Genomic DNA, 12,836 nt, shown 5'->3' with positions numbered 1-12,836 from the left:
ATTCCATAGCTTTCAGTAAAATACTGTACTTTGAGGGCCACAGGTTCCTTCTGCTTAACTTTTGCCTTTTCTTTGCAGTTGGCTCAAACAGCCCACTCGGATCACTTTGCTCTAACAGTGGGCGAATTTGCATGGGCTCTCCGCCAGGTGCTTACATGGGCACCTCGCCTCCTGGAGCAGAGGGTCCTTCAAGTTTGAAGTACATGACATTTGGCACCTCCCCTCCCAGTTTAGAAGGATTTATCACATTTGAAGCTCCAGAACTGCCAGAAGAGACTTTAATGGAGGTGAGCTCTCTTAATGGCTTGAATTGAAGATGAAACAAGTGTTTTTCACTTACTCTGTCAAGTGAATGGTAACTCTGGGCCACCAAACTGCAAGCTCCGACATATATTCTTTCAATATATAGATTAATGTTAACTGTACAATACATTTTCAGCATATGCCCAATATTTGAACCCAAGTAAAGATGGTATGTTCAATTAAACTTTGCAGTGAAAAATGCAGAGATTTTCTCATCAAAAAAGTCACAAATGGTGAGCCTTAAAAACCATGAACATAAGATTATTCTGTTTTTCAGAGATTCCTGAACTATTGAACTAATCTTTTGGTAAAACTGAATACTCCTTATATTGAATTTTAGAATGTAAGAAAGCTTGGAACTGGAAAAGGCCATTTAGCCATCAATTCCAATCCTTCCTTAGATATTGTACCACTTGCTTTACTGTCTAACCTATTTGATCTCTTGAGGGACAAATCTGCATATAATTTCCCTGATCCCAAAGTTATTTTAAGTAAAATTTGTATATTATCAATGCTTGCATCACTGAAATTCAAGCCTGGCTTCTGACCATCCATGGACACCCTTCCATAGCTTTAAGCCCAAGGTGCAGGGAACGATGGTGGAACATGTTCACAAATGGAAGTTTAATTGTACCCGCAAAACCCTGACATCCTGAAAAATCCTTGAACTGTATGGAATATTTCAAATGTTTGACTTTTTTTACTTTAATACCACAAATTCTGGGGTATGCTTTGCTCTCTGGCCTATCTATAATTACAGAACTGCTTGACAAAACAGTACTGTGGTGTTGTCCATGATTCGTTGTGCTATGGACTATCTGATATTGGGAAATATGAATTCCACAATTGGACAATCACAGTGTGTAGATTATAGCGACTCTTAATGGTTGCCAATGGTATATACAGAGAACAGAGTGAAAAACTTGGCGCTGGCCTGTGCAATTGTGCTGATGCCCTTTGGAGGCAGGAAAGATACCGGTCTCTGTTGTCAATGGCAGCGAGTGTAATGATATTTGATACGTTACTGCCTCCAGAGGCTCCGCAAAAAAACACAGCTGTTTTGGATCCAAACACCCCCGAATACAGTGACATCTGGTTTACCTTATAGCACCATATCTGGGAATGCTGTCAGCAACAGAGAGGTGCATGAGAGGTGAGGAGTGTTTCAGCTGCCAGAGATTGAATTGCTGCTGTAAAACGTTGTAGAACCAGGGCACATAATTATGGGGTCCCTGAAATTGTCAACAGATGTTTGCTACGTGAATTTCACAATGTGAGAGCTTCCACAAATTCCCATTTATTGTGGTTTGCAACTGTAAGACAAACACAAGGCTTTTAGATCTTGCATCACTGGCATCTTGGAGGAGCCACAGCATTTACAAGGCCTGTTGCTCTCGTATTTATTTTTCTTTACACCATAACAGGAAACAGCCTAAGTTATATTTATAGTTGTACACTTTGAAAGAGTGTACAGCACTAGAGACAGGAAGGAAGGAGACAGTGCAGCATACTATTTGCTATATGGATTGTTTTGTTGTGGGTTTTTTTTTTAATCTCCTTATCTGCAGCTGACGGAAAACAAGTTTTTAACTGGAGTGGGAGGTTTTCTATTGTGTAATAGTGGTTATTAAAACAGATATTACTTGAGGTGGTTGTACAACTAAATGCTTGAGCAACTTGAGTGGTTTGTTTACCAGAAACAACAGATCTGTTCCCAGGTCCCCTGCTGAACTTTCTGTTCAAGCTTACTGATCATGTGATATTTTATGAATGTGCCATTTGGCACATTAGCTGCTGTTGCATCATTTGGTCCTGTGGGGTCTTGAAAAGGAGCAACTCCTATTTTAGGGGCTAAAACTCTCCCTCAAGAAAGCACACAAAACCCTTCATCAATTCTGCTGTCTGTCAGTGGTATTTGGTCTTAGTTTGTGAAAACACCTTGAAATAAAATTGTTCTTTTCTTTCAAGTTTTGTTATAATTCTGACCATTTCTGAAACGTGGAATTGTTATAGAAACCTTGCCAACATTTTATCAAGCTTTCAAATATAAAGTCCACATATTATTCTGGGTGACCTTGTGTTATTTTTATTGATCCGTTGGCTATACCTTCCACCACCTGCCCCACCTAAGCAGCTACAGTGGCAGTGTGGTCCTTATCACCAAATCTCACCTTGGTCTCTCTCCCACTACTCCACTGGCACCTTCTCCATCTGTAAGCACCTTAGCTTATTCCACTCCTCTCGCCTTTCCTTTAAAATCCTTGTTCTCTACCACCCACCCAAGCCCCACGCCAAGTTTCTCACTGAGCTATCCACACTGCTTTCCTCCCTCAGCCACTGTACTAAGTAACTTCTCATCTTTAGCGATTTCAACCTTTATCTCAACTCGCCGTGCCCTCTCTCCTCTGAGTTCACTGCAGTCCCTCGCTCCCTTAACCTCTCCCTCTATATGAGTTCACTGCGGTTTGGCACCTGCTTTCGGTCCCTTTGGCAGGACTTCTTTCTGTTGAAAATTTCAGCCCATAGGCTTTTTGGAAACTTAGTTTTAACTGCAGGGAAAATGCATGCCTTCTGTTCAGTGCCTTCTTTGTGAAGGTGTGGCTGAAATTGTCACTGTGTGGAGTAATCTTGCTGTATTGGTATACAAACATTATGTTACCTACTTTTTTACAAATCACTGGGACGTCTGCAAACGCGACATGAAATCCTGTGACATTGATCACAAGTCGTGGGAATCAGTTGCCAGCGTTCACCAGAGCTGGCAGGCAGCCATAAAGACGGGGCTAAAGTGTGGCGAGTCGAAGAGACTTAGTAGTTGGCAGGAAAAAAGACAGAGGCGCAAGGGGAGAGCCAACTGTGTAACTGCCTCGACAAACAAATTTCTCTGCAGCACCTGTGGAAGAGCCTGTCACTCTTGGCCTTTATAGCCACTCCAGGCGCTGCTTCACAAACCACTGACCACCTCCAGGCGCTTATCCATTGTCTCTCGAGATAAGGAGGCCAAAGAACTGGGACTTTATTCTACAATTGAGAAATCAAACTAAATAATAAAATTCTGACAATTATTATCAATATAATTAGCACTAGGAGCTAATGGCTTTTACTGAATGACTCGTTGAAGTGAAGTTGATGTGATACAGTTGGATTAATTACAGTATGACTTGGGCCTGTTTTAAACAAAAATTCGTAAACAAAAGTAACTTTTCCATCCGTCTGTTGATTGTAGAGAGAGCATACGGATACCTTGCGCCACCTGAATACAATGCTGACATTTGCAGAATGCATTATGGACATTGCGGTGATGAAAGGAGGTAGTTTGGACCTGGGGACCTCCGCTACCTCTCTGTACCAAATCCAGGAGAGTGTAGTGGTTGACCAGATCAGTCGTCTCAGCAAGGAGTGGGGGTTAGTACTTGTATTATTCAACTTTTTTGTGAGAGTAAAGTGTTGGAGAGGGGTGAGGATTTGGGCTTGAAGGTCAGCAAATCTGTGTGGAGCTGTTTCTTAAAATTGTTGGATTGAAAACTGAGATATCTTGGCGATTGAAGCTGGTCGCTCTGAATTTATTGTTTAAAACACTCAATTCACTGTCATAAGTGTCTTTCTTTGCAGTGTATGTAAGAAGCATCTTGTATTACTGAGCCTCATGCATGGTTTTGTACCTTCTGACAGCAATCAAGCACAAAGTTGCTCTTTAAATCTTGTAGATGACTAGCTCTGTTGGTGTGTTGCACGTTGTAAATTTTGTTCCATTTTGGTGGTGGTGCTGTTGAGTGACAAGTAAATTGCAACTCTGTTGATCCTCCTGGCACTTACTGCTCATCAGTTCATGGAACAGCATTGATGAGGAAAATTGTGACTTCTGTTCGATGATGATGCTTAAATGAGTGATTTGGAACAATAAAATTATTTCTCTCTTTGGAAAAATGTAACATTTTGGTGACTGAAACCTGAAATGTTTTTCCCCTTTCAAAAATGTACATGCACAATTGGACTTTTGTTTCTTCCTGCACCACTCCACCTAAAAGAGCAGCCAGCCAAGATACTCATGGGGTTCTACCACTCTGGTTAGTTGCTGGGTGTTACAAAGGAGTGTCTCTGGCTGACCGATCCCTCCAGTTTTCTTTGTTGCTAGTGTGGAAAATGTCTGCCTTTGATGGTTTGACTACGATTGGGAGACAAGGTAGTTTATGTCAATGTGCTGCCTGTAAGAACGGAAGTGTAACTGGGGAACTGAAATATTAATGGTAAACAGGGTTTCATTCTCTCTTAGTACCTCTGCTTTGTACAGCCCCCTTCCTGAACAGCAGGACATGGGGATGTTTCAGATATTTGTTGGCTGACTATGAAATGTTACATTTGATGGACTGTTTATTCCTATGTTTATTTTACAGACAAGTGGAGCAGCTTGTGCTATACATGAAAGGAGCACAGCTTTTAGCATCTTCTTTGCACCTTGCCAAAGACCGGGTTAAATCAGGCAAGCTGAACCCATCAACAGCAGTTAAGCAAGGTACTGAAGACTTTTTCTATGAAAATATATGGACTTCAAAGGCATTGGACCAGTAACATGCTTGTGTTTTTGAGCCAGGAGGGAGAAAAAAATATTTAGGGAGTCACCTGTAAATTTAAATAAGCACACAGTTAAATTGAACACTTTCTGAGCTGATACTGATCATTCTTCAGAGTGGAAATGGTTGCAAATTCCAGCGCTCTGATGTACTGTAATAAAAACAAGAAATGCTGGAACCACTCAGCAAGTCTGGCAGCATCTGTGAAAAGAGAAGCAGAGTTAACGTTTCGGGTCAGTGACCCTTCTTCGGAAGTATTTTGCTTTTATATTATTGCTCTGATGTACTGTGTTGTGGCAGGGAAGAATCCCTTTTAATTTATTCTATCTTGATACAGTACAAGTTGATTCTCATCCTCCAGTCCTGTTGTCATATAATCAAAATTAAATAACCTTATATACATGCTATTTATGGCTTTCAGAATTTGTAATGCCGTACAAGCTCTGTATTCATTCAGTCCCCTGTGTTTCATCTGACCTTGCAGTGTTTGCAATTGTAATTGATGCAGAATAAATGTTAATTCCCAATGCACTCCACCTTTCTGCAAAAAGAGACACACAGCAAAACATATTGCCATATTTATACAAGGTCAATTCTCGTATGCATGATCAACTGACACCTTATAGCCTGTTACTGATGCCAAAACTGTTCAACACTTAAGAACGTTGCAGATCTTTGTACACACATAATAATGATGTCAGCCTAAAATACCATAAAATTGAGGAAATGTCTCTGTTGTCTACAATTATTAAATGCCTCATTTAATTTTTTCATAAAATGTGTGTTACGACCGAGGTGGGAGGAGTGCACTGTCTTTTCTAGTTCCACTTCTCCACAGGTCACAACATATATTTTAAATGTTTACCCAGTTACCGATACAGTCAGAATAAAATACACCAACCAGGTTTCTTTAATAAACAACAAAATTATCAGTTTATTACAAAACAAGACTTATCCAGTAACGAAGCAAAGCATTAACACACAGATTGAAATATGAAAGTTCCCTTTTTGAAAACCCCACATACAAACTCTCTCAAACCCACACTGGTTAAAGAAAAATAAAGAAATTTTCTCTGCAGAGCTCTTTTATAAAAAAGAATACTTTGGCCAAATACTTGTTAATTCTTGAAGAAAACGGATGAGATATGTTGTGTCCCAAAATGTCATCCAGTCTGGCGTCCAAGAACACGTAGTTGAGTCACTGGGATCTTTTCTGCAGCAGTTCTTTTCAGGAGGCGTCGAGGATTAATCCAGCAGGTTTTTGCAGCTTTTCAGGAGAAATGAGGCATCAGGGCTGGTAGTTCTCACACACTGAACTCTCAGGGCTTTTCAGAGAAGAAAGAGATGAGCTGGGTGTTTCTCTCTTGGCAGGCTGACCTCCAACTAACTAAAAACAGTTCACAACCCAACCAGAAATTCAAAACAATATCCCAAAAGCGACCTCCTGACCATCATAAATCTTGACATATCACTTCTCTTGTAAACATCTTCCCCAAGTCACCAAGGTTTTTCTTGTTTATTGAGCTTAACATATGTGAGTTCCAGTAAAGGTTGTTTTCAAACAAGACCTCTCAGTGAGCCTTGTAAAAAAGAAAATCCATGGAATATTTTTAGTTTCAAACACAAGTCCACAAAAAACATTTAAAAAATGGAAGTTCTTTCATAACATGTGGTTGACATGAATTGTAAAAAGAGCATCAGATTAATCCTGTGTTGCAATCATCCTCCTGTTTTCTTTTGCAGTCGTTAAAAATTTGAATGACCGCTACAAGTGTTGCATATCGTTTTGCAAGAAACTTACTGAGAAACTGAATCGCTTCTTTTCCGACAAGCAGAGATTTGTGGATGAAATCAACAGTGTTACAGCAGAGAAACTGATCTACAGCTATGCTGTGGAAATGGTAATTATTGCCATGAGTCTCTAGGTTTTCGCGAGGTATTTTGACAGAGGATGGCCTAATTTGATTTTTATAATGAGATCTTAATGGTGTGGAAAAGATGAATAGCTAAGGATAGCATGACCAGTTGATATCTCATGGCATTGCACACAGGGAGTCAAAACCAAATGTAGTCTTCAGATGAAGCAGAGATTGAGGGCAGGGAATTTAGGGCTCATTTTAACGTTGTGCATTCTGTCTTTATTTTTGTATTTTTTTATTTTATATTGTTATTTATAATTAAATGGAAAAGCTTATGACAGTTTGAGAAGTAGAACAGGTTGGAGCTGAGGAGCTGCTCTCCAATGCTGGGAAACACAAAACTGACAAAGGATGTAATTACAGCATATAAAAACAGAAAGTGCAGGAAATACTCAGCAGGTCAGGCAGCATCTGTGGAGAGAGAAGCTGAGTTAACGTTTCAGGTCTGTGACCTTTCATCAGAAATAATAAAAGGGCGACTTTAAGTTTCAGTCCTTAATTCAGTACGCATTTTCTTTGAAAATTATCTAGAGGATTTCCTTGGGGTGGGGTTGATTGTCCAAACATTCACATTGCTGTCTTACTGGTTTTGACTCTCACTGGAACAGTACATTCATCTGTGGAGAGGGAAGCAAAGTTAATGTTTCAGGTCTGTGACCTTTCATCAGACCCACAGATGCTGCCTGACCTTCTGAGTATTTCCAGCACTTAGTTTTCATTTCAAATTTCCCGCATCTGCAGTATTTTCGTTTTATTTTAGTGTGTAATTACAGCATGACCAGTTTACAAAATCAGTTTCCATTATAAATGTTGTCATAGGAATTTAGAATGGGAGAAGTTGACAACAGGAAATGTGTGCAGATGTAAGATTTTCGATATAGATTTTGCATCACTGGGCAACTTCTATGGTAGTAATTCTCCAGTGATTTATACTTTGTATTGAGTGATACCATACAGGGTGGCTATTGTGGCAGAGTCTATAACCTATACATTCCACCCAGTGGAAGTGTACTGTGGAGATGGAAAGGAAATAATAAAAGGGTGACTTAATTGAGTTCACATTTTCTTCTTTGAAAATTATCTAGAGGATTTCCTTGGGCTGGGCTTGATTGTCCAGATATTCACATTGCTGTCTTACTGGTATTGACTCTCACTGAACAGTACATTCATTAGCATGTAGTAAGATGGTCAGATTTGAGGTACTGGATGGACAGTTGTACTCTTAGAGAACAGAGAGGCCTGGAGGAACAGTCCCAGACTGTAAGCCCACCCTAAGCCAGAAACTCTCCACACAATGTGCTAATGAACTTGGTGGGTAGGAGAGGACAAAACTGGAAGGCAAATGCCTCCATGTTGGGAGGGGAGGCAATTATGATTCACCCTGTGCACACTCGCTTTTCGTATGCTCAATGGTCCGTTGCCAGAGGCCTGAGAACAGGTTATTTGTCTGCCATCTTGCTTGGGCTGGTTCAAGGTGATCCAAAAGGAGAGTAATCATTTTTCAGATCAGCAATGAAAAATGTTTGATTACTCACTGGGTACTTACCAATTCTTTCATATATAATACTTTATAAAACAGCAACATTTAATTCAGTTAAGGAAAGTGCCCCCTTGAGTTATTTCTAGGTTATATTGGTGCAGTCTCATGGTGTACTGAACATTCTGAATTGCCAGCTGTTTCTGATAATGTCTTTGTTGTAACTCCAGGTGCAGTCAGCTGCACTCGATGAAATGTTCCAGCAAACAGAGGACATCACATACCGGTACCACAAAGCAGCATTGCTGCTGGAAGGCTTGACAAAGACTCTGCAAGATCCTGCTGATATTGACAACATCCACAAATGTAAGGGTCAAAAAAACACAAACGATGGAATTAAGAACAAGAAACAAATCCTGAAACTACATTCAGTTCTGAAAAGTGCAAATGCTGGACCTTTTGAAAGGTCACACCTGAAATGCTGTCCTTTCCACCATGCTGTATATTTACAATCTTTTCTGTAAATGAAAGCTTCCTCTTAGAAAGCTAATAAAGGGCCTCTGCCAATGGCTTAGCAGGATTAGGCAATGAGCAGCTGAACCATGCAAGCTAAGAAGGTCCCAGGTTGGATTTTTAAGTTATGCTGAGTTAGCTGATCTCAGCCAGCGTGACAGTACAGCTGCTGGGACTGGCTGGCCTCGACACTCTTGGTTCTGTGGAATTAGAAGGGTAAAGTAGTTCTCCCTTGTGATAAATTCAAAATGATTGCCCTCATTACCCCCACCTTAGTCTCATCCTGTCCTACCTCTGCAACCTTCTCAGCCTTACATTTTAGACAGTGAGCTTCAGTCCTCCACTCTGACTTCCTACACTTCCACACCCCACAGCTGCTCCACCAAAGGTGTGGAGCTCCTAGCTGTCTTGACCCTACTGCCGGGAACACTTTTTCCTCCCATCCCTTTCTACATCGTATCCCACCTTTAGAAGCCTCTTCAATACCTATCTTTTTGACTATGCTATCAGTCATCTTCCCAAGAGGTTTGCAAGGGAGAAATGGAAACTGGAGAGTTCACTTTTGTAGAACAAAGACAATTATAATTCCTTATGATGAACTTTAAGTGTGATATGAGCAGTTGCCTTTCTCTGTTGCTGACAGAATGGTGATGCATTGGATGTGAATATTTAAATTTCTACTTAATTTAATGACGAAAGCTGTAGACTCAATTTTCTGTAGTTTGTTATTTGACTCCCAATTGCCTGAGCAGTTGGACTGATTTATTGATTGAGGGCAATCTGTGACCTACGGACGGCCCCCGGCGGAAAACCACGCACCTCCCTGAACTTCCTCCCCTGCTCTGCACTGAACGCTCACCTTCCTTTTTCTCCCCCCACTGCCGCCATCGCCAGGGCCTGCTGGACAGACCCTGCTTCACTTACCTCTAGGAGGGGTCTCCAGTGCTAGGCCTGGTTCCAAGGCCTCTTGTAGTACTGGCAGAGGCCACCGGACCCAGAGAGGCTGCTGATACTGGGAGGCGGGCACCCCCATCCCTTAAGGGCTGTTAATTGGCCTGGTATTGTTAAATAGAGGTGGGGGGTTACTGGGAGTCCTGCTGTCTCCACTAATTCCTGCCCTATAAATGAGTGAACAGTGCCATTGATTGTGTTGTGAAAAATTACAGTCAGTTCTGCATGGTTTGGTTTTACAAGGGGATTGACTGACATTTTAATTTCTGAAAAGTATTTACATATTTTTACTTGTTTTGCAGACAAAACCAGCATTGAGCGCAGACTCTCTGCACTGTGCCATGGCACGGTGGCTCTGTATGAAAACTAGCCTTCTGAAATGGACCACTTGCAGCAGAGCAGGGACCACCACCTCTCCTGGATCATGTCCCAGAGTCTTGGAGTTGCCTTTTTACTCTTTATTTTTGTTCTTTTTTCCTCTTTGCTTTGGAAACCATTCGTACTGGGGTTATTTTATTTTCACCGCCTACACCAACCCACAAAGTGAGGAACGATCGACTTTTGTTTGAAGAGTTGCCAAAGAGGAATTCTTGTTTCAAAAGAAAGGAAATTTATGTATAAATATAGATTTATACTTCTGGATAACCCTCTCAGTGATGTAGCATTTTCTTTCTTTTCAATTCGCCTCAGAGATGAAGTGTGGGCCAGAGTCACTGCTTTTGGCTTCCAAAGCCGCTTATCACTGGAGTGTGTTAGCATGAGCATGGGAGTAAAACTGAAGCCTATCCTCTACTTTTTGTCACAAAACTCGCTGGGTACTTAGAAACCTATGCTCAGAAAAACAGTGGGTTACAAAGAACTTTATGCTCTATCTGATTATTGTGTGTATATATAGAATACTGTGCTGTGACAAACTGACAAATTGTCTTTCTGCAAGTGAAACCTTTAAGGTTTTTTTTTAAAGACACTAATGGTGTGATAAATGAGCAACAGTTATTTACAGCAATTTTAAGTTTTACCATGATCCTTGTACAGCCAGTCAAAGGCACACATTGCCTTATATCTTCTGATACATTACATACATATCAACCCACAGAAACTGATCATCAAGGAGGAGTTAAGCACTTTATGTGGATAGGATGTTGTCAACAGGGCAAGAGGGGACGGCTACAACACGGCTCTGTGTCTTGTAAACCAGAAGGGAAACCAGGCATCACTTTGGATGGACAGGGAGAGGAGATTTTCTTTTTTTTTGCTCCCAAGACAGGAGCTGTTGAAACCACAAAGACTTTTCTCCAACTGACAACCACTTCTGATTGCACTACAATTCTTTGAACATCTTTGATAACAGTAACGTTATGCAGAACTCCTTGTAAAACAGAGCAGCTTAAAAGCTGCATTGAAGAAATAGGAAAAAAGAAAACTGTCCTAGTTGGTTAAGCTCCAGTACATTCAACAAAAGACTTTTTAAAGCATGATTTGGAGCAAGAAGCACAGAGTGCTTGACACTTCAACTAAAAAGACTGCAAAAAAAAGCCTGTATTTATTACAAGCCTTTCCATTTTTTACTTATTAAATACTTGAGTAGTTCATATAGAGCAACTGTCTGTATATAATGAAACTAGTATTTTTTTTCTCTTTGACAGTGATTGCTGACTTTTAAACAATATTTTTGGGCTGGCTTTATGTTGTGCATGTGATAAGTGTGACTGTGCCACTGGGCCTGATAATATTGCTAATAATGCTGTTTGTTCAGGCAGTATTATGGAGATAAAGCATTTTTTCTGTAGATTCAGAACCTGTTCAGACTAATGTAACATTTAGTATTTTCAGGGGTGGAAAAAACAAAGTATCAGGACTCTGGGAACCAGATTACAAAAAGGTTTGGACTGTTTTGAAGCCCTGGTTTTGCTTCTGGAGGGCAATTTTGTCATTGACATATAAACTAAAGAATTTAAGGTTCACTCCCAATCCTGTGTGTATATTCCATATATATGTGTAAACCAGTTGAACAAGCACAATTGTCCATTTTTATATTGTGTGTGATCAGATTGACGTTCACAGATCCGTGTCCTGCAGTCTGGTGGAGGATTGCAACTAAGCTGACGCTACCGATGGCACTTGCGAAAGAGTACTTGATTGGAAATTTTATTTTTGTAATTTTAAAATTAAATAAAAGCTGCAGGTAACGTGGAAAGAAATACACATTTAAAGAAGGCCAATACTGCATGGCTAGAAATCAGCAGTCACGTTCTTTTCTGTTTCTTCATCCCAACCATGATAATTCTTCCCCTTGATTTTTTTTTAAAAATGCACGTCTAGACCAGGCCACAAATTCATGACCAGGCTTGTCCCCATCCCTGGATTCTTTGGGCAGTCTTCTGGAGTTGGTAAACGATTTTTTCCACCCTTGAGTATTTTTGTTTTCCATATTTTTTTGTTTTTGTTACTCAGCTGCTTGAATACTTGAATATTGAACTAAATCCGTCATAACAATCATGTCTAATGTCCCAGAGAGACAGTGTATTTGAAATATTTCCCTTGTAGCAATGAATCTGGCTTGTTCATGAGGCTTGTCAAAACTGTTTTATTTCCCCCTCGCTTTGTTTTATGAAAGGATCTAATGTGTACTTTTATTTATCTGTAAGCGATTCCATTAATTCTGAAGACTGTTTTTATTTATAAAATATTTGTACTATTAGGTCTTTAATACAGTGTTTCTACCTCTCATTTGTGTATAACGGCATGCATACTCTATGAAATCAGGTTGCATACATATTCACTTGTTATGTAGCAGCCTTTTTAATATGGCCTGTAAAGATGTATATTAAGAAGCCAGAAATAAATTTGTCCTGGAATATTAATGCATTGGTCATTTTGATTACTGTGTACACTGTGTTGATGTCCTTTCATTTTGCAATTTTCTGATTGTTTTCATGTGCCTCTCTCTGGAATCAGAGGGCACCTATTGATGTGTATTTTTTGTGGGTTTCAGTTGTATAAAATGTGAACAGACTGGTGGAAACAAACAGAGGCTTGCTGTTTTCTATCCTATTGCCAACAACTAAGCTTTTCTTTTCTGCTTTTGGAGAGCACCTGGTC

At 40.2% G+C, this 12,836-nt stretch overlaps 1 protein-coding gene across 7 annotated transcripts in view; it reads left to right on the top strand.

The window, feature by feature from the left end:
• ulk2 (unc-51 like autophagy activating kinase 2) overlaps positions 1-12,598 on the top strand; it is a 132,957-nt gene extending 120,359 nt beyond the window's left edge. For all 7 annotated transcript variants that reach the window (XM_068010660.1, XM_068010661.1, XM_068010664.1 and 4 more), the window contains 6 exons: positions 79-287; positions 3,530-3,708; positions 4,698-4,816; positions 6,618-6,775; positions 8,501-8,636; positions 10,037-12,598. In XM_068010660.1, coding sequence (XP_067866761.1) covers positions 79-287; positions 3,530-3,708; positions 4,698-4,816; positions 6,618-6,775; positions 8,501-8,636; positions 10,037-10,104 — 869 coding nt within the window. In that variant the 3' untranslated portion in view covers positions 10,105-12,598. The remainder of the gene's footprint in view (positions 1-78; positions 288-3,529; positions 3,709-4,697; positions 4,817-6,617; positions 6,776-8,500; positions 8,637-10,036) is intronic.
• The last annotated feature ends 238 nt before the right edge of the window (positions 12,599-12,836 follow it).

This window comes from Heterodontus francisci, chromosome 30 (assembly GCF_036365525.1).
Source record: "Heterodontus francisci isolate sHetFra1 chromosome 30, sHetFra1.hap1, whole genome shotgun sequence".
NCBI lineage: Eukaryota > Metazoa > Chordata > Chondrichthyes > Heterodontiformes > Heterodontidae > Heterodontus > Heterodontus francisci.
This window is presented reverse-complemented; position numbering and strand designations above follow the sequence as displayed.